The sequence below is a fragment of the Furipterus horrens genome, unplaced genomic scaffold, assembly GCF_987537825.1.
Source record: "Furipterus horrens unplaced genomic scaffold, mFurHor1.1.pri manual_scaffold_12, whole genome shotgun sequence".
Taxonomy (NCBI): Eukaryota; Metazoa; Chordata; class Mammalia; order Chiroptera; family Furipteridae; genus Furipterus; species Furipterus horrens.
In genome coordinates this window covers 19,864,866-19,887,828 of record NW_028327182.1, presented here as the reverse complement: position 1 = coordinate 19,887,828, position 22,963 = coordinate 19,864,866, and the positions used below count along the sequence as shown (strand labels likewise).

At 38.1% G+C, this 22,963-nt stretch overlaps 1 protein-coding gene across 12 annotated transcripts in view; it reads left to right on the top strand.

Annotated features, from left to right (window-relative positions):
• Positions 1-22,963, top strand: part of LMO7 (LIM domain 7) — a 198,273-nt gene that overhangs the window by 77,919 nt on the left and 97,391 nt on the right. For all 12 annotated transcript variants that reach the window (XM_090258764.1, XM_090258767.1, XM_090258765.1 and 9 more), the window contains exon 3: positions 2,618-2,687. In XM_090258764.1, the coding sequence (XP_090114890.1) occupies positions 2,618-2,687 (70 nt within the window). The remainder of the gene's footprint in view (positions 1-2,617; positions 2,688-22,963) is intronic.

Below are 22,963 nucleotides of genomic sequence, written 5' to 3'. Positions count from 1 at the left end.
TGACATAACATTGTGCTCCTATTCCTTTAGATATACTTAAATATTACAGAAATTTAAATTTTATTAAACCCCATTTTCTCCCTGCTAAGATTATTCTAAAAGTTCTTCCTTTAATCGTATATGAAAATAATTATTCATGGCTCATAATTTGATGGGCTGTTCAGTATTTGCCAAAACTGTATGTGCATTTTCTCCATATTTTAGTACTTAGAACAGATACAATTTTTAAAATTGACAAAAATAAACAGCACTTATCTCAAGTGATTCGACTTTTTAGAGGGTAGTTTGTGGTTTGTCCCTGTGGTTATTTCCGTGTTTGTACATGTCCTAGGAGGCTCAGGAGTGGAGAGGGACTCCAGTCTACTGTTCATATGTTGCCTCTTAGTCACAGCTCTGGAACATTCTGACGAAAGAGAAGTTAACTCCCTATTGGGAGGCAACAATTATCTGGCTGTTTCATTTACCTCTACCCCTTTGGCTAACTTATTTAAAAGGAGGCTGTGTTGTTATCCATCCCAGAAACTATATTAAACATGCTCTTGATACTACTAACACTGTAATAGGAAAATGATAAGTGAAGTAAGCAGGTAAATGGAATGATCTGGACAAAGTCCGCAGTGACTCAGACGGGTGGAGAAGGGATGTATGACACTTCCTCTAACAAGGACAACTGATGTCAGACTTTTCCTGACATTTTATAAATTGCCCCAGCGCATTGGTCTTGAACATTTAATATCAATGAAAGATGATGTTTAAGATCCAAGTTACTATAGGAAAGTGACTGCCACCCTAGTGGTCAACTGTCACAAATTTATTTCTTGATTTATACCGTGTCAGATTATATTCTTGTTATGTAATGCTTCAGTTATAAGTTCTTCTGTGCATTGCAGGAATGCCACCTTTAACAGAGTTTTAGAAATGCCTGGTATAGGGAACAACTAGAAGAATTAATTTGAAACTCTCATTTCTTTATAAACCTGCTCAATTCTTTTCTAGCTCCTTTGCTAGTCATCTAACAAGAGAGTCCATGAAGGAAAAAAGCCTTCCTTCCTCCGTGGCTTTTAGTGCACAAATAAGAAATTAGGGATTAAGGAGTTAACAGTTCCAGGAAATGCTTAACATCTAGAAGATGATTTGTTAAATTGGCTAATGATCCTTATGTAAACAAACTATTAAAACAGAAAAACATTTTTTGTTCACCAGACTTAAGTCTTCATAAGCCACTGTTTTGTCATTTTAAATCCTGTTGAACAACATTCTAAAGGTTTTTAAATTGAGACTTTTGTCTTTTTTATTTTTAGCATACTCAACTGTGTATATAAATCTCTGGAATGTTGAAGGAGTGACATTCCACAAGTGTTAGATTTTTTTTTCCCTGTTGCCCATTGTGAAGAGGAGACCAGTAAATTAAGAATGTTTGATTCTTTCTCCTGCATTTTCTTTAGTAGTGGAGTTCTGTTAGAATTTAAAATTGTGCCTTTTTTTTTTTTTTGGTGGACCAGTTATTGAATAGGAAAGCCACTGTTTCAACTTATTGTTTTCTGGCAGTGATTAATGATTAATTAACCAAGCTAGCATCAATACAAAAGTATTATAGTACTAAATTTCACTGTGGTCTGGCACTGTATTAGTGATCAACAAAATATAGAATTCACAATAATCTAGATTTAGAACCAAAATTGTACTCTAAGTCACTCATGTCAAAGCCATGTTCTTTTTTAGTGCTCTTGAGTATGGAGACATATATCTTTATAGATTGTCATAGCAACTTAGATTTGTTCAATGTTAGTTTTTGAGGTAACTGTTAGCTTATTTTGGGGAGTTCTGTTACGTTTAATTTAATTTTTCATTCAGTCATTTTGCTGTGGTAACAAAGCAATGAATCATGGACTTGAATGAGTTACCAATAAGAACTAGTTGTCCATTAAAATGAGTTCCAATGCACTCTTTAAATATGGCAAAATAGTATATATAGTTTTGAAATTACCTTTTAAAATATGGACAGTTTACATTCAGACATTAACATGTCTATGTAACTATACATATAGCATATACGTATATTGTATATGGTACTCTAGAGAAAAGCCTGCAAATATTACTAATTACTTATAGCTGCATTGATTCATTTTTGTTTTTTATTCTCCATGTAAAAGGGTAAATATTAAAAAATAGTACTATCACTCTTCAAACAAAATAAAATAATGATGTGTTTAAGAAAAAAAAATCAATGAAAATGATTGAAAGAAAAAGTATTCTAAGGACCAAATGAACTACAGTATAACGAAGAGATTCTTAAACAGGCTATATGTGACAATCAGATATTCCCTTTCTTTAATAAATGGGGAACTAACTATTTTTAAAGACATGGCTTTGGTTATGAAAGTGTGTCTGTTCTGTCTCAGAGGGCTGCTCACTGTTGTTTGTAGCACTATTCTTCCTTTGGTTCTTGAGTTGTTATCTTGTTTGTTTGCTTTCTGTTGTTGGGCCCTTGGCTCTGAATAACATTGAGGCTGGAATAGTGACCTCTGTGATTTTTGAGAATGTTAAAAAAAAAACAACACTAAATTGATATTGGCATACTTGTAATTACATATCTTATTTCTTTATTTACTTTCAGTTTGATTAATAAGCTTAAACCTGGTGTCATTAAGAAGATCAATAGACTGTCCACACCAATAGCTGGTTTGGTAAGTATAAATTATCTTCAAAACTAGATCTCATTGTTTTTGAAATGTAAACAGATAGGCATAGACAGGTTCTCTTATCTGGGATTACTATAGAAATTAGGTTTGGGTTTTTTTTTTTTTGCTCAAGAAAAGCGTGTTTCATGATATCCCCCCCTTACACCTTTAGTACCTCTCTCTGTTTCCCTTCTGTGGGGAGGTTTTGTTTTCTTTATTTTTTTGTTTTGATTGTCATGCCCTCAAATTTCATATATTCTCTTTCCTGGCTTATTTCTTCCACAGATTGCTTTTGTTTAGATCATGTTCCTTTGAAGCTCAGCCTGTCTACATTGTTTGCTAGTGGCCACAGTTTGGGGAAACTGTCTGAGGTATACCAGTTATGTTTCTGGTAATTCCTGCTTATATGCAGTACCCTCACTCAGCACAGACCTTCGAGTGTATTTGCAAACTATTCAAGACCTGCTGGCTCTTCTACTTTAGGTAATAGGTTTCCTACCAACATCCTGTGTGATATTGAGCATGTCATTGTCTTCCTTTTTGTCTCAGTAATATTAGCCTTGAAATGACTATGTGTGGATGATTCTCTAGATTTTTAGATTTAAATTTGGAATTTTGCATATGCAAAGTACCCCACACTATCATTATATAAATATTCTGGTGGGTTAAGACACTGAAGAGCCCTGGCTGGTATGGCTCAGTTGGTTGGAACGTCATCCAAACCAAAAGGTCACCAATGTGATTCCTGGTCAAGATACGTGCCTGGGTCACAGGTTTGGTTCCCAGATGGGGAGCATGCAAGAGGCAACCGATCGATGTATCTCTCCCTCTCTTTCTCTGTCCCTTTCCCTGTATCTGAACTCAATGAGCATGTCTTCAGGTGAGGAATAATAATATTAATAATAATAATATGTAAATTAATTGACACAGATAAATTAATAAAAGTGTTTACAAAAGAGAAAAAAAGACACCAAAGAGGCCATGTCTTTGGAAATAAGTAATTTATAATTATAATGCATATGATGACTAATTTTTTAAATGTTAGCTATACCTAAAAATCAAGGTTGATGATAGAATTCAGTTAAATTTAATTTCACAAAGCACTGGAATTTAAGAGCTAATAATTAGAATGTAAGGGAAAAAAATATATTCTCTTTGGAATAGTCAAGCTGTGCTTGTAATACATTCAGGAACCTTCTGTTTGGCTACCATGTGTATGCAGATGTTAAAGGCATGAAAAATTAAATGTAGCAAGCCCAAATGCCTAGGTTTGCAGCTGTCATAAAAATCTCATCAGGGGCTGGGGAGTGGTAAAGGGCAAAGGGGGTCAAGTATGTGGTGACAGCAGAAATTAATTGTTTGCAAAGTATTTTTATTATTTGCAAATACCTGTCTAGCAATATATGACTATGTTGCAGTACAGATGAGGTCTGTCCAGAAGGTATCCAGCCATGTAATATGAAAAATAAGGGACTTCCGGCCAAGACAGAAACATAAATACACACACTGCATCTCCTCACAACTAAGAAGGGATTTACAACCACTTCAAAACTTAAAAACAAACAAACAAACAAAAAAAACAGAAAATCAAAACTACAGGGAAGTTCAGCAAAGAAATAAAGAAGAAATAATCAGCCAGAAAGGTGCGACAGACCTTACCCACATCACAGAAGCAAACACAGAAAGCTGTCAAGATGAGGAGACAGAAAAGTATGGCCCAGAAGATGGGGCAGATCAAGGTCCCAGTGACACAACTAAGCAGATAGCGCACCTAACAGATGAGGAGATAGAGAACTTAACAGATGCACAGTTTAAGGCATTGGTGATAAAGATGCACACCGACTTCACAGGAAAAGTTAAACAGGACAGGAAAGAATGAAGGCCATCCTGGCTGAAATGAAGGAAAATCCACATGAAGCAAGTGGTGAAGGAAAGGAAACCAGGGTTCAAATCAACAAATTGGAACATAAGGAAGAAGCAAACAGTCAACCAGTAGAGAAAAAAATAGGAAGAGACTTAGAAACCTCTGGGACAGCTATAAACGTGCCAACATCTGAATCATAGAGTTGCCAGAAGGTGAAGAGGGGGAGCAAGAAATTGAAAAAATATGTGAAAAAAATAATGAAGGAAAACTTTCCTAATTTGTGGAAGGAAATGGAAATATGGGTCCAGGAAGCACAGAGAGTCCCAAACAAACTAGACCCAGGGAATACTACACCAAAACACATCATGATCAAAATGCCAAATGGTAAAGATAAAGAGAGAATCTTAAAAGCAGCAAGAGAGAACAGGAGAGTTACCTACAAAGGGGTACCTATAAGACTATCAGTGGATTTCTCAGAAGAAACTTTGCAAGCAAGAAGGGAATGGCAGGAAATATTCAAAGTGATAAAACGAAAGGATCTACAATCAAGATTACTTTATCCAGCAAAGCTATCATTTAGAATGGAAGGGCAGATAAAGTGCTTCCTAGACAAGGTAAAGCTGAAGGAGTTCATCACCACCAAACCATTATTATATGAAATGTTAAAGGGACTTATTTAAGGAAAAGAAAATCAAAACTATGAACATTAAAGTGAAAACTGTATCACAACGATCAACAACAGAAGCTAGGGAATGGAAACAAAGGTAAACTAAGCAGACAACTAGAGTGGGAACAGAATCATAGGTATGGGGCGCATGAGGGGGCAGAGGGAGAGGGAGGGAAATGGTACAGGAATTAAGAATCATAGTAGGAGGGTGCAGAATGGACAAGGGGTTATTGAGAAGAGCTTTATGCACGACCCATGGATATGGACTAAGTGGGGTCAGGGAACTGCTGGAGGGAGGGAGGCTGCTGGGTGGAGGGAAGCAAAGGGAAAAGAAATTGGGATAACTGTAACAGCATAATCAACAAAACATACAAAAAAAGAAAAAAGAAAAAAAAGAGGGTTGAGACACATACCCAGTGTAATATATGCCCCTTTATAAAAAAGGAAAAAATAAAAATAAGACATTTATTGGAGAAGATACAAGGTACAAGGAACATTGTACACAGGACAATGATGCCTCAGTGCCCTTCAAAGTGGACACCTTGGGGCCTCACACAGTTCTCCCAATCGCCATCAGATGCCTCATCGTATTTTTCTGAATCTCATCACTGGTCTGAAATCTCTTCCCTTTCAAAGGTGATTTTAGTTTTGGGAAATGCCTAAAGTCACAGGGTGCCAAATCTGGGCTGTAGGGGGGCTGAGTCACCTGAGTGATTTGATGTTTCGCCAGATGTGATGCATGAGCAGGCACATCGTCGTGATGAAGCTGCCAATCACCAGTTGCCCATAGCTGCGGCCTTCTGAATCATCGGAATAGTTTCTGTGGAAGAATGTTCAAGCTTAATGCAAAATTTGTTGCAGATTCCTTGCTTCACTCACTCAGTCATTTTGAATGTCATGGCCACACAGTACACATGCTCACTCAGCTGTGTCTACTGCCCCCACTGACTAGTACCGTAAAGTCATCATTGTTCACACATGTGCATTCCAGCCCACTCTCCTTGGCTGCCAAGTTTCATCAATGTCAGGCAAACCATTCTTGTTATATTAATAATGGCTTGACTTTTTCCAGAGAGACCTTCTAAGTATGTATATGAATTAATTCTAGTGATAGAGTGCATTATAAGGTAATAAGGAATAAATGAAAAAAATTTGGTTTTTGAAGTCTTTTTAGGAAGAATATTCCATTGAATAAACTGATAAGCTTTATGTGAAAATAACTTTTGTGAAAACTAAGTTTGAATTGTATTGAAAGTGCTCTCTTTCTTTGCAAATTGGTTTAGTTATTCTTAGATAGTTTAATGCTTAGATTTTAAGTTGTCATTTCTTGGATCAATTACATGCACTTTAAATAAAATTAGCCTTTGATTTCTAACACCCTGCATATTTGGAATACCTGAATTGTGGTGATTTGTTGTCGGCTGCTAGAGTTTTTATTCAATTTTCTGACTCTATGATGAGATGAAATCACAAATGTAATTTTAAATCCAAAGATCTCTCCAAATATTTCTATTTCAAGCATCAGAAATTGTATCTGGTTTGGATTTTATCTTTAGCTAGAAACCAAAATGAAAGGCATTTCTGGCATATTAAGTAGGGGGATTTCCCAAGCACAGGACAATGAGCATTTTCAGTTGAATGCAGGGGCATAAGTGGGACCAGAGCCTCTGAACTGGAGTTAGCCCAATAGATCTGCTCTGATTATCATGCCTCATTTGATTCCTTCCTCTGATGCATTTGTATCAGGATGGTTATAGGAAAACTCAAAGCCTTAATTTCACGTGTGAATTAGACCTCCGCCATCTATGTAATAGGGCTGTTAGGAAGATGGAAATGGAGGACATATAATTGGTTTCACACACAGATATTAAATGATTGTTCTTTTGTAGCATATTATTCTTTTAAAAAATAATGGCGTGCCTACTGGATCAAGAATGTTTCTGGTTTATAGGGATATGTTGGAGGAACAAAGATAACTGCTTATATTCTAGTGGGGAAACAGGGATGAAGCAAATTAATTAACAAATGAGCGAGAAAGCATCGGATAGTAAATGTGCTGCAGAGAATTACAGTAGGCTGTGACTTTGACACCCATGAGCAGTTATAAGAGACTGTGAAGACTGACCTCTAAGAATTCTTCAAGCAGTGTGTCAGAAGGCTTAGATTTTGACATTTATAGAGGAAAGGTGAAGAAACTGAGCCAGACTCATCATAGGAGTAATTTTTGTGTTCACAGCACATAACATAGTGACTGATACATATAGGAGACCAAACATTTTTAAATGAATGAATAAATAATATTTCCATTGTGAAAAATGACAGGCTTTAAAATTAGATTTTTGATGGGATAGTGTTATAGGTTGAATTGTACCCCTTGAAATACTCCCCTCCCCAGCCAAAGATATAATACATGGCAGTTCTAAACCCCCACTACCTTTGAATGTGACCTTATCTGGGAATAAGGTTGTTGCAGATGATGTAACTCATTAAGACGAGGTCACACTGGAGTAGGGTGGGCACCTCATCTGATGTGATGGCTGTGTTTATGAGAAGATGGCCATATAAAGACAGATACACACAGGAAGAGTGCCGTGTGACAACTGAGGGGTGATGTATCTACAGGCCAAGGCACATCAAAGATTGCCGCAAAACCACCAGAAGCAAGGAAGACTTCCCCTGGCTTTGTGGACGCCTTGATTTTGGACTTCTTGCTCCAGAATTGGGAGACAAAAAGCCTCTGTTGTTTTAAACGACCAACTTTGTTGTACTTTGTTATGGCAACCCTAGGAAACTAATAGACAGGTGAATGTTTTAGTTACCACATGCTTTTTAAAACCCTTTTATTTCAAAATAAATATAGAGTCATGGAAAGTTGCAAAAAACAAAAAACAAAACCCCCAAACAAGACAGTACAGAGAGGTTCTCTGTGCCCTTCACCTATTTCCCCACGATGGTAACATCTTGCATAACTGTATTAAAACCAGGAAATTGATATTGATACATCTAGAGACCTTAATTAAAATTCACCAGTTTTATGTGCAGTTAATGCTTTTTTTTCTGCCCTTAAAGATAGTTCATAAAGTAATATTTATTTCAAAAGGATTATTTTTCTTTGAATAAGTCTATCTTTATAGCTTGTATCTCCAGGTCATAGTAATTATCAGTATAGCAAACGACACTTTTTTCTTAGATATTCACATGATTTATAAGCATCTTCTCTCAGACAACAATGAGAGGTCTTATATTGAAGTGTTTTATAATTTTTAAAGTATATTTTATTGATTATGCTGTGACAGTTGTCCTATGTTTTTTTCCTTTGCTCCCCTCCACCCAGTATCCCTTCCCTCCAGCACTTGCACTCCCCTTAGTTCATGTCCATGGGTCATGCCTATAAGTTCTTTGACTTCACCCTTTCATATATTATTCTTAACTTCCCCCTGTCTATTTTGTACCTACCAATCATGCTTGTTAATCCCTGCACCATTTTCCCATTTCTTCCCCTTCCCCCTCTGAGCTGATAACCCTCCAAATGATCCCCATACCTATGATTCTGTCTTTATTATGGTTGTTTGCTTAGTTTGTTTTTGTTTTTAATTTTTAGATTCTGTTGTTGATGGTTGTGCGTTTGTTGTCATTTTAATGTTTATAGTTTTGATTTTCTTTTTCTTAAATAAGTCCCTTTAACATTTCATATAATAATGGGTTGGTGATGATGAACTTTTTTAGCTTTACCTTGTATGGGAAGCATTTTATATGCCCTTCCATTCTAAATGATAGCTTTGCTGGATAGAGTAATCTTGATTGTAGATCCTTGCTTTTCATCACTTTGAATATTTCCTGCTAGTCCCTTCTTGCCTGCAAAGTTTCTTCTGAGAAATCAGATGACAGGCTTATAGGAACCCCTTTGTAGGTAACTTTTCCTCTTGCTGCTTTTAAGATTCTTTATCTTGAACCTTTGGCATTTTAATTATGATGTGTCTTGGTGTGGTCCCCTTGGGGTCTAGCTTGCTTGGGACTCCCTGTGCTTCCTGGACTTTTATCTCTATTTCCTTCCCCAAATTTGGGAAGTTTTCCTTCATTATTTTTCATGTAAGTTTTCAATTTCTTGCTCTTCCTCTTCTCTCTCTGGCATCCCTATGATTTGGGTGTTGGCACATTTAAAGTTGCCCCAGAGGTTCCTAAGCCTTTCTTCATTTTTTTCAATTCTTATTTCCTCCTTCTGTACTGGTTGACTGTTTATTTCTTCCTTATATTCGAAATCATTGATTTGAACCCCTGTTTCCTTCCCTTCACATCTTTCCTTATGCATTTGTGATATTTAAGCATATCTTTCAAGTCTGTGAGCATCTTTATCACCAATGTTTTGAACTCTGTGTCTGTTAGGTTGTCTATCTCCTCGTCTGTTAGGTTGGCTATCTTCTTGTCACTTAGTTCTCCCACTGGAACCTTGATCCATTCCCTCTTTGGGGCCATACTTCTCTGTCTCCTCATCTTGACAGGCTCCTGTGTTGGTTTGCCTCTGTGTCTTAGGTAGAACTGTCACACCTGTTACATTGTAAGGGACAGAACCTTAAGTATTCGTCAGTACAGGGTGACCTGTTTCACCCTGTTGTGGTGCTGCATGAGGGGAGGGGTCTGAGAGGGAACAATGCCACTTGCTCAGCGCCTGCCCCTTTTCCAGGCACTTCTAACACTTCTGTATGGGACTGGCACCTATCTAGCTGTTGTCCTGGCCACTGTTCCCAGAGTGGGTGGTTCTGCAAATGTTCTAGGACCTTGGGGGCCCTTTAAACAGGTGGATTCTACTGAGAGATTGGCAGTTTCTTCCTCCACCCCAACCCCCACTGGTTTGCACAGTCAGAAGCAATGAATCTTTATTTTCCCTGGCGCTGGGACTGTGAGCTGTGTGGTCTGGTCTGGGGATGGGAGTGCTCCCCAGGTGTTCCTCCCTACTTTTTTACATGTGTGACTGCGCTTTCTGCCGGCTGGCCACAGGTGCTGTCACTGCCACTGCTGCCACCACACTGCGTCCTCTCTGCCCCGGGTCCACCCCTCTTACCTGTCTGGATGAGTATTTCTTCTTTATATTTTTATTTGTTGGAATTCCATGCAGTTTGATTTTCTGTAACTTCTGGTTGTCTCCAGTTTTGGGGTAGTTGTATTTCTTCTTAGTTGTGGAGGGAGATGCAGCCTGTCTACCTAAGTCTCCATCTTGGCCAGGAGTCTCTGCAGTTACTGTTTTTTTAGTGACAAAGAGTGGAGATGCTTTTAAGCTAAGTGAGATGTAGAGTGTTTTATTTTAAGGATTTTTCAGAGAATTCACCTATTAATCCCATGCTTAGCATAAACATGGCAGCTTCGTTCTGCATGATTACTTTTTTCCTGTTGGAAATGGTGTCTCCTAGTTGAGGTTTTCAAGAGAGGAATCTGAATAGATCAGGTTACTTTTTCTTTCCAGGTCACACATAGCATGGCCAGCCTGTGCATGAGTTGCTGGAGAGGAAAGTCATCTTGGCCAAATGCACTGTGGTCAGGAGTGTTAGTTCCCTTTGGCTCACTCACTTCACGTGTGTGGATTGAAGTGGGTTCTGTGAATGAGGTTTGTGCAGGGTATATGCATCACATCAGATTAAATACAGTAAAAATTACACAATTTTTGTGTAATAGTTTGTTAACCTGAGTGATTATAGTGTTCCAAGCTCCCTCTTCCATTCCTCCTTCCTTATTTTTTCCTTCAGCTATAATATTTCCATTTCATGTCAGTTTCCACATATATTTAGCTCAGAAGTCATGGCAATGTGAAGCGCATGAGTGATGACAATACAGAAAGAAATGTTTAGATGATTTAGAAGTATATTGAATAGTTTCTTGGAACATTCATGATTTTTTTCTTTAAATTTGGGAAGGCAGTAATCATGTCCCCAAAGAGCGTGGCATTTCTTACTTGACTGAGCTTTATATTATAAAGAAATTGATTTCCCTTTATCTTTTCCTTACAAAGCCATGCTAGGGGAAAAAAAATCTAACCTAGGAGTTTGAGTCTTCCAAAAAATGAGCTGGAATTAATTGTGGATCTGTTAAAATCATTAAAACTCAAAACAAAAACTTTAAATGGGAATAACAAGATTCAACTTCAATACAAAACCCTGAGAAGCAGTCAAGATGAGTTTTTTTAATTAAAATTTTTTTTGTTATACTTTACATTTAATATTATTTCGTGCAAGCAAGCTATTCTGATGGTAAAAACCATTTAACCAGAATAATGTCTTCCATTTGATGTGCTAGTGTGTATGAAATATAGTATGTATAGAAAAAATCACATAAGTTATTATTCCTAAGACTGACGGTCATCTTGGACCCATAATGATTTATTTGTATTTAGCTAAAGCGAAGTTTCTCAACCTTGGCCCTAATGACTGTTGGCACTTTGGGCCAGATAATTCTTTGTGGTGTGTGTCTGCCTTGTGCATTATAGAATGTTTAGCAGCATCCAAGGCCTTACTCACTAGATGCCAGTAGTATCATGCCCCCAACCCACCACTTGGGACAGCTAAAAATATCTCCTGACATTGCCAATGACCCTTATGGGGTAAAATCATCCCTGATTGAGCTAAAGAATCAAGAAAGTAAACCCTACTCCTTTACCTGGGCTACTTTGCCAAATGACTGTACATTTGATTGGTCTATTTATGCTTGCCATCTCTACTGCAGTTCCCTTTGAAAAGCAGTGGTATTTCGGAAAACTTTTTTGAACCATTCATTTGTGTGAATGTGTGTGTCTATTAGTGGTCTCATTAGAAAAATCTTCAGTATACACACACTTGCATCAAAAATATGGGCTGAGTTTGAACATCTTTGCCCTAAAAGTTTACTCATTCAGATTCCTTTGAAGAGTGGAATGTGGAAGGTTTGTACAGGCCGCGCAGGCTGTCTCCTCATTCGAACGCTGGAGAATGCAGGAAATGCAGATACTGGCCATGCTATGCAGATACTGGCCAGCTTCAGCAGCCTTCACAATGGCTGCTTCAAGAAAGAAAACAAGTTTATGGGTCCCTTCTGACTGCCATTTCTCACAAGGTCATTAGTGGTTAAGGTTCTTGTACCTGTGTGAAATTATTTCTGAGTCATCTTCACCCTCTTACACACTTGGGTGTCAGCAAACTAGTGCAAGCTAGTCTGTGTCAAGATCACTATTGAAACATCTGGAGTTTCCCTTCCAGCAGTAATAGAAAATTCACCTGAGGGATCAGCTATATAATTTACATATTCTTACCTAGGTTTTTATCATGTGCTTTTCTAAAAAATATTCTCAGGAAGTGACTATATTTATCCCATTCTTTTCCCAAGGGGTGAAGGAGCTAAGGGGGTGGAAAGAGGAAAGGTTTGTGGAACACTGAGTTTGTGAGCTCTTTCTATAAATAAATCCAAATAAACAAATAAAAAAAAATACAAGTATTATCAAAGGGGAAAAAAAGCCCACTTTTGTTTTCTCTCGCTTTTTTTACCCAAGTTGAAATAATATAAGAAGTACAAATATAATTACTATTTTCATTCAAGGGTAGCACTTTTCTGGTTAGAAGGCAGAAACAAATTTTGTATGGTTGAAGAGAAAATACTCAAGGAGTAATAGAATGGAATGTAAAATTGGAGGAGCAGTCAGTACATGCCTTGCCTGCAACTGTGGTGACTGAGGGTTGTTCTGTGCTGGGTCAAACGCAGTGTGTGTCTCAGAGGAAATGTCTCTCGTTGATTGTAAGCAAGATACTTCTGTGAATATATTTAGATTTTCATGTATACAAAATATTGATAACAAGCAACAGCATGTGAAGATGGTATTGTACAGCAAGTTTAAAAATAACCTCTTTAGTAGATAATAAGTGAGATACTTTTGTGAATATATTTGGATGTTGACGTATATAAAACACCGATAACAAGCAACAGCATGTAAAGGTGGTATTGTAGAGCAAGTTTAAAATAACCGTGGTAAGATCAATAGTACTTTTTTTTCCTGTTCTTAAATTTTATTGCTGATTTTATAGATTTGCTTGAGGAGGTCTTCCACCTGGCAAGTTTGGGAGAGGCTTTCATCAGGCAAATTGCCTGTTTGATGGCTTAGCCAGTAAGAGCAGAATTCATAGTGCTGAAGCTGGCTGTCCTGATCCCCATCTCTGAATGGATGGGGGATGACCTTGAGGTCCCCTGCCTAATGCTGCTCTGCCTCAGCTCTAACTTAGTTTGCATGTCTTTGGTCTCACTATTAATCAATCATGGAAGCTAGGTGTTTCTATAAATTACCATTTTCCTTAATGTTCACTCACTTCTCACCCTTCACTGTATTGAAATGATTTCATATGTTGGACTGGACCTTGGTATTTTATTGCATTGAAATATGTTTTTTTTATTTCTTCAATTTACTAATGGAGACAAAATCTTTACTACAACTGCTCAGCTGTGGTCTCATGAGTAAAACTACACTGAAGAAATGTTTTTATTTCAAAGGAAAGGCGAACCATGGTGTCAAGTTGTGTAATTATGCCTCAAATACTAAGATTTAAACTTTTGTATTACTATTTTGTCAGTCTCATTTTTTTTTAAATAAAGAAAACAAAAATAACATGGAGTATGTTTACTTGTTAAGGTATAGGAGAGTACTGTACTATTGCCGTTATTAAGATATTCTTTACACTTGTGTAAGAAATTATGACATAAAAGTTAGGCATTTACTAAAATTAAGGCCACTTTACACATTGCAAATGACATTTTCCATGGTTGTATTTTGAATACATTTTTTCTAATGTACATATATTTTATTGGAATTTCTGTGGATTACCATCTCTATTTTGAAGTAGTTTAGGGCTGTCCAATAATCAAGTCTAAGAAATAGACTGAATGGGGATTGTGCACTGGCTGTTTTCAAAGTAATAGATATTAGATATTATATATCCAAATGTATAACACCTCCATACAAATGGCATATAAATAAGTCAATAATGGTTAAGTTATTTATAAAACATTTTTCAGAGATTTCTTCAAGAGTCTCCTTGTCTCTCCACTTCTCTCCAACTGCCAATTAAGGATAAGTATCACCAAGGGTGTAAACTTAAGCACTTAATGTCAACTTTGAAGTTGTTTCCAATATCCTCATAATCATGCAGCATTGCAAATCAGGAAACTCCTGTTTTATTTCTAGCCATGATCTCTTAGTCATGGCATGAACACAAGTTTAGGAGCACTTCCCTAGAGTTCCAAAACTTACTTGTTTTCAAATCTATGATGAACATTTATATGCCAACTTTCAGCCTTGAGAGCAATCTTTTTTTAAAAACATCAATGAATTAGAATTCTGAAAGCAACACTCTAATTTGTGGAGTTTAAAAAATGATTCAGAGTAGGATTGTATCATACATGACAGTTTTATTTAGATACAAAAATATCTGGAATATTTCTCTTTAAGCACCTTGTGTTATGTAAGAATTGGAAAGGGAAAATCAAATGAAGTAATAAAAAATTGAGCCCAGTATGAGGCTCGTACGAGGGCATTGGTTACTTGCTGTGTTTTAGGCTCATGACTGTCCCTCCCTTCCTAAAAATGTTTTATTGAACACCTTCTGTGTGCCAGGTACTGTTCTAGGAGTTTGGGACACACCCACAAATAAGACAGAGAAAGTTTGTCTCTAATGGTGCACAGTCAATATGTTAATAATCTGTCAGGTGTCAATAATTACAATGGACAATATATAATGATTTGTCAGAAGCTTCCCTTCTGACTTAGGATACTTCTCCGTCGGGGAAGGGAAGGGGGGCAAATCACTTTGAAAATTCAACTCTGACCTTTACAAAGAAAACTAATAGACACTTTAGTATTACACAGATTGAGTGCATGTACAAGAAGTATTTCAGAGAAGGTGCTCAGGGACATCTTATTTCTGTGGTTGACCTTTGATCAGGGGTGTGACTGAAGTGAGGGCTTAGGAAGATATGGGGATGGGTGATAGTTGTCCAATCAGAAGGAAAAGAGGGGGGGATCAAGACAGGATCAAGCTGAACTAGCAAGGAGTACCATGGGTCTGGAAATGAATGAGGTGGGGAAGTAGGCCCCAAGGTTTTATAAGGCTTCATGGACTTTGGTGAGTAGATTGCATTTTATTCTAAGTGTGATTAGAAGCCATTGGGGGCTTTTGAGAGCAATTAAATTTGTTGTTAGTGATCATTGGTTACCTGTGGTAAAGGATGTACAGATCCATGAATATACTAAAAACCACTGATGATATACTGTAAAATGGGTGAATTGCATGATATGTTAATTATATAAAAAAAAAAAAATCACTGGTTGGTGTGTGAAGAATAAACTAAAGGCAATCAAGAAGAGAAGGAGGAAAGCCAGTTAAAGAACAGTTTCAGTAGTTGTGATGATTAATTTTGTGTGTCACCTTGACTGGCCTTGGGGTGTCCGGATATTTTGTAAACATTAGTCTGAGGGTCTCTGTGAAACTGTTTTTTGATGAGATTAACATTTGAATTGGTGGACTGAGTCAAGATTTCCCTCAGTCATGTGAATGGACCTTAACTAGTTGAAGGCCTGGCCAGAACAAAAAGACTGGCCCTCCTGTAAGTAAGAGGATGAGCTGGAACGTTGATCTTTTCTTGCCTTCAGACCTGAACTGAAATATCAGCTCTTCCTGTGTCTTGAGCCCGCTGGCTTTTGAACTGAAACTTACATCATCCCATTGACTGTCCTGGTTCTCAGGCCTCTGGTTGTGGAACTACACCAGCAGATCTCCTGGTTGTCCAGCTTGAAGACGGGCAGATTGTGGGACTTCTCAGCCTCCATCATCACATAGACTTGGGAACAATGTCTTACAATTACAGTGAGGGAATTTGGGGACTTTCTTGACATAGAAAGGGTGAAAAGTGAGTCATCCTCATAAAGTAGGGAGTTCCTGGGACTGGAAAGGCTTAAACCAGATCTGATTATATAGATATGTCACCTGTAGAAGTGATTCTCTGAATGGGGCTGGGAGCAGCTGTACTGAAGGAATGTGAATTCTCAGCTCTGGGTTACCACGCAGTGTTTCTGCATCAAACCTGCTTTATTGCGTCATAAAGTATACCTGTTAGTGTCATTATGACATGTTTCTTTAAGCAATTATTTATTTATTTCACTTTGGGACATAAAACATAAATAATTTGAGGACAGATTTCTTTCCCCTTTTATTCCCATTTTATCCCTTCGCTCCTGATCCTCTACTTCCAGCAATCACCAATTTCTTCTCAGTCAGAACTTTTTAGGCATTGGTTTCAGCATTTTTTAAAAGAGTAGGTAAGTTTTAGAATTCACTTATGATAGAAAGTTTAATGTGAATAACATGTGAGACTGTACCTTGTGTCATGCTGCAGTTTGACAAAGCCTGTTACTGCTTCTGTGTAGTTCAGTGTCACCAGAGTTGCTTAATGGTTTCCATAACTAGCATTTTACCAGAGCACTCAGCCCTCATTGCTTTGACCTTCTGCTGCCCTATCTGGCCAGCTCTCAGTTCTGTCTCTCTCGGTCTGGTGTTTGTTCCTGTTCTGCCAAGCACTGCTGGAGAAAAATCAAATCACCAGCTTCTGGCATAATTATCATGTACAATATAATCTCCTGGGCCCTCAGTGTCACTTGGCAATTCCTTTTAAGCATTCTTAGTTGGTTCCTATTCCTGGTTTCACATGTGACAAAAGCTTACTGCTCTCCTTGTCTTTAGTTCCTTTGCTATCAGCCAGCAAATGAATGAGTCTTTCTCTTTGCGGAGGAAAAAGAACCCAAGAAAAACTTTAAAAACAAACAACCCTCACCAGCCACACGGTCTGCTTATTTTTCTCACAAATAACTACTGAAGTAGGATCTCCGAGTATTTACCTACATAACATAGCAATAAAATGTAGCTGTTAATTCACACCTTACACTTGTTAGCTAAGCCATAAAATAGAGGGTGAATTCTCCAAAATAATTAAAAAAAAAAAAAACTAGTGTCAGCTGATCAAAATTGTGACTAAACTGTTTTCTTAATGGAACATATATAATTAAAATGTGAATTTGGATATATTGTAGTTACTCTGCCGCTTGGAAGTTAAGATAATTTTTGAATGATCACAATTAGTGTGATCACAGCTAGTGTATCATAAGAACGGAGTTCAGGTACTTTTGATGATGGCCTGATGGTGATCCATTTTCATGTAAGCAGAAATAACTGCTTTAAGTCATATTTGGAAATATTTTCCTACACTGTTCTTTGCCAGAAAACTTAGGTCTGCAAATACTCATATCACCTGGAGGATCTTCTTAGAAGTTGGGTTCTGATCTGGGGTGGAGCCGGAGAGTCTGCACTTTTTTTATTGGACCTTTTCTCCATTTTAATTATTCTGCTTATTTTCTGTTATAAGAAAAAAAAAAGCTTATTGCACAGTGTCATGTATTTTCAAAGTTCAAAATAACATTGTTTGCATCCTAAGAATCTATTAGATGTTATAGCAGGACCTATCCTTTTAGCTCTTGTCAGCTTTTGCCCTAATAATAAAAATACTTCTAGTTATGTCTCATCTGGGTCCCAATGTCAAGACATCATAGGCTGTGCACAGTAACTGAACACAAATGTAACAGCTTCCCTCCCTGCATACCCCATGTCCCCACTCCTAGTCTATCAGCCATGATGTGGTTTGCATGGATTCTTTGTTTATTGTTCATACCATTCACAGAGAATGCAATATAACCATATTCCTTAAAATTCCACACACAAACAAGATGCTGAGAAGGCCCCTGTCATCTCTGACGGAGAAGCAGAGAGCTCTGTTTCATGGATGACAGCACAATTAAAGCTAAAATAAAATTTTGTAAAAAATCCCTTTTACTGTATACTCTCAAATAAAGCAAGAAAGAAAAGCAACGGTTTTGTTTTCTGCTAACCAGAAAATGGGTTTCTCTTGGCTTGGGCTTTGAAGTTCAGTGTACTGCGCATCTGTGCGCATACATGTGTGGTCGTATGTGTTTAATCTATGCAGAGTAGCAGCTCCCGATCTTTTCGACTAGTTTGTCTAATCATTAAATTACTTAATTCTAACCAATTAGAGTATTAGTATACTACAGTGAACAACTCTACATAAGTACTTCTTTGAAATGCTAGAAAGACTTATACCTTTATTGGGCTTGTCAGCACTGAAATATTACTGTAATATATTGACAATCTTATTTTTTAAAGAATGTGGCTCTTAATAAATTAATTTCTTTAGTTCCAGAGCAAAAATCTCTTTTAAAAAATTTCTGATACTGATATGAAGCAGGAAGACTATATCCTGATTTGGCCAAAAATATGACATGTATTTTATATTACTTAAAATTTGAGGGATAAGTCTGTAGGGCACATGTTTTTGTCAGTTGTTCCAGCCCAACTTTCCATGGAGTGTTTGCTGTTGTATCTCCACTTGACCAGCAGAGGGCACTTTACACACCTCTCTCTACATAGTTTAGGGAGCCCACCGGGATGATGCAGAAAACAGCGTTCACCCACCATCAGGAAGAGCCCTGCAGATTTATTTTTGAAATTAAATTTTAAAAAATGGAAAATATGGACTGTACCGCAGGGTTTCCTGTAGCAAGTGTAGTATGTGTGAAGTCAGATAGGGAGGGGTCTGCATCATCTTTGTCTTCGCCTCAGTTCTCCCCATCATTTCTCTGGTTGCTGAATTTTTTTCTTTCTTGACTCTTCTTTCTTTTTAACTGCCTCTTAAATATTAGTGTCTGATGATGAGCCCTTCTCTAGCTTCCCTTTTCCTAAGAGGGCTCACCCACATCCTTAATTTCATCTACTACTAATGTGTTTTTGATTCCCCAAAACATAGTGTAAGATCAGATACTTTTCATGGGCTCTAAACCCAATGTACCAGGAGCTGGACATCCTGATGTGGATATCTGAAACTCAGCATCCCTAAAACAGTTTATTTTTCTATTCCAAATAATGACTATTCTGTATTCTTTTATAAGTATTGTAGCCAGCTTTAAAGTTGTCCTGATTATTCTCACCTGGTATTTAGTCCCTTTAACTATAAATTGTACCTAACAAACCAGGTGACCGGAGAAGTGTTCCTGGTGGAAAATTCAGGTGCTGCCTGGCTTCCTCCTGCTGCTTCCAGTAAAGTGGGACAGAGGGAAAGATAGACTGATAAACACAAGGGGCACAGGAATTGCTGGTTTTGAAAATTGTCAGCCTCCTCGGTCAGGTGGTGCTAGAATTGAGAAATGGCCTTCTGGCAAAGGTCAGATTCAGAGCACTGGCAGGAAAACAAGGTCTAAAGCTGAAGCCGAGGGCGTGGCTGTAAAATTCTTTTAAGATCTTAGAAAGATCCAAAGTGGTGCCTTGGAAATTTTTCTAGTCCCGCAACAGATAAGAAGCTTATCTGTGGTGTTTCCTCAGTTGTCTCTGCAGACCAGGATAGAGAAGGGCTTCTTTCGAAGGGGTTTGTGGGTGTGGCTTTTTTGGTCTAATGGAATGAAGTCCAATAAGATTCACGGAAGGCTTAGAGCGTTTTTGAGAGAATTGTATTCGCAGGAACACTGTGAATTTAAGACTGAAAGGCACAGAGGATTACAAAACTAAGGGACCTTTAGTTCCGCAAATTTTAATGGGAAAGAAGCAGATAGAGAAAACCAACACCACTGCAAACAGAGGCTACTTTTCAAAGAAATGGAAAAATGATTTGTAAGGTGAACCATGGGTCCAGAGAGGGTAAAGCAAAAAGACCACGAAGAGGTATTTCCTGGCCCGGATTCCTAATGAATGGTTCGCTAAGCTGTGCTCCGCAGGGTTTTGGAATTTCTGTGAACCAGTGACTCCTATGTGGCATTCATTTCTTGACACTTTGTACTGGAGTGTCTCTAGTGGTCACCCTACTCCTGTCCCACTATAATATGTTGGGTGTGGAGGGCAGGTAAGTTGTTTTTTAGTTCACTGGCATTCAAGCTGAGAGGAACTGTGCTCAAGGGTTGCATTTAAGTACCTGTACCGGAGGCACCTAGATCTGACTTAGATGATGAGATTCCATACTGTGAGCTCACCATTTAAAGGGATGAGAATTTTCCATGCCCTGGGGAGGGTTAGTGTACTTTGCATGTGGGAGAGACGTGAATCATTGGGGTCAGAAAGTGAATTGTGGTTCCCCCGCCTCCAAGATGGTCCCCAACAATTCCCACCTCGTACTTATGTTCTTGTGTAGTCCTTCCTACATGGAATAGGGCTGACCTATGTAACCAGAAGGACATGAGGAAATGCTGGTGTGTGACTTGAAAAGCTAGGTCCTGAGACATGGCAGCGTCCGTCTTGCTTTCTCTTGGGTCATTTGCTCTGTCAAGCAGCCCTAGGGGGATGTCCATTTCATAAAGAATGGAGGCTTCCCACCAACAGCCAGCCCTGATTTGCCAGCCACCTGAGTAAGCCACCCTTGAAGCAGTGTCTCAAAGCCTCCAGAAAGCTTTCTGATAACTGCAGCCCCGCCTGACCTCTCATCTACAACCATCCAGTTTAGGCCCCTCCCAAATTCCTGACCTTCAGGAACTCTGTGAGGTCATAAATGTTTATTGTTCTAAGCTGCTGAGTTTGGGGATTATCTGTAGAGGCACTACAGTGGACTAATACAAGTCTGGGAGTCTTTGTGAATTTTTGTGGCTTCCTCATCTTGCCTCAGTTGTTAGAGTAAGTACTGTACCTGAGTCATTAATCTCTCTCAGATTTACCCTCGCCTTCCACCCCACATCTGTTAATGACTGGCCTCATAATTGATTTAAGTCTAAGGCGTGGGTGGAGAGGGGATTTGGGAGAATATGCAAATCTTCAGCCATCTTGCTTTTTCTGTTTATATAGTGTTTTAGTCATAGTCATAGAAAAACTTAAACTGAAAAGGAGCTATTGCAGAATGTCAGAGATCATCTTTTGGGGGGTTTATTTTTGAGAAGCCATTTTTGGGCCTCAAGGCACAGGAATTACAGATGTTTAGAGCAGGCTTTTGACATGAAGTATTTTATGTAAGCTAGGCTATGAAGTATTTGTGGGAAGGGTTGGGCTAGGAAGTACTCAGCTTCCTGCCCTTCGGACACGAGTGTGTGCCCTTGGTAATGTGTTACTGGTCCCCAAACTAATCGCAGATGAGGAAAATGGGGGCAAAAAGGTTAATATTTCCACAGCCATAGAGCTGGTTATTGGCAGAGCTAATGTGAAGTCCTGGCGGCCTCCAATTAGATAAGAGTTGTTTCAGGCTTGTCCTTTGTTCTTAACTTTCATTCGTCTTCACTGGTTTCAAGTGAAAAGGATTCCATTAAAGGAGGACTAAATGCTTTCCTTTTAATATGTTGAGCTGGGTGTGGTTTCTTGAAGCTTCTGCAGACATGAAAATCTTCTAATTTTGTATCTTCCCTTAGGCAACTCTCTGAAATCGCATAAAATAAATTACCAGTGGGCTCAAGTCCAGTCAGCACAGTTTAGGTTACAATTCTGATTCTAGTATAACCTGTTCCTGTTGCCTAGGCCCTGTGTGATTTGATTTGTGAAATTTGTCTGTTTTAAACTTGAGCATCATTAAACTACTTAAAAGATTCTGCTTTTTAATATAAAGGCTTTATTTAAAATTAGAGTTTATTCCTATTAATTGTATTTTTTCTTTGTTCCCAATAAAGTTTCGTCACTTTGTAATTTAAGTGGTTTATTTCTAAATAGTTTGGATGGGTTTCGAGGCATGTGCAGCTTTTTCTATCCTTATCAACCTGTACATATTTGTCAACTGAATGAGTTCTATTATGTGTTTATAAAATATGGGAAATATTATTTTGGCTGTCAGTTCAATAGATTGACTTTTAGTTTAAATTTGTTTGAATGTTTTATAATATTTTAAACTTTCAGAACCAAATAGAGTTTTTGGGAAGACTTTTTAAATTAAATATTTTATTGTTGTTCTATTACAGTTTTTCCAATTTTTCTCTCTGCTCTCTTACCAGCCAGCCCATCCCTGATCCCACAGTCAGTCCCCTTTCTATTGTTTATGTCCACGGGTTATTCATACATGTTTCTTGACTAGACCTTCCCCTTCTTTCCACCCTTCTCCCCCTCCCACCTCCTCTCTGGCTACTGTCAATCTGTTCCTTGTTTCCATCCATGCCTCTGGTTCTACTTTGCTCGTTTGCTAGTTTTGTTCATTAGGTTTCTGTATTAGGTGAGATCATATGGTATCTGACCTTCACTGCCTGGCATATTTCACTAAGCATAATACTCTCCAGTTCCATCCATGCTGTCTTGAAACGTAGGAGTTCCTTCATTTTTTTCTGCTGCATAGTATTCCATCAAGTAAATGTACCACAGTTTTCTGATTCACTCATTTACTGAAAGGCTTAGGCTGTTTCAGGTGCTTGGCTATTGTAAATAATGTTGCTATGAACATAGGGGTGCATAGAGCCTTTTGAATTGGTGATTCAGGATTCTTCAGGTATAATCCTAGCAGTGGAATCGCTGGGTCAAAAGGCAGTTCCATTTTTAGTTTTTTGAGAAAATTCCATATTGTATTCCACAGTGGCTGCACCAGTCTGCATTCCCACCAACAGTGCACTAGGGTTCCCTTTTCTCCACATCCTCGCCAGCACTTGTTTGTTGATTTGTTAATGATGGCCATTATGACCAGTGTGATGTGGTATCTCTTTGTGGTTTTAATTTGCATCTCTCTGATGGCTAGTGATGTTGA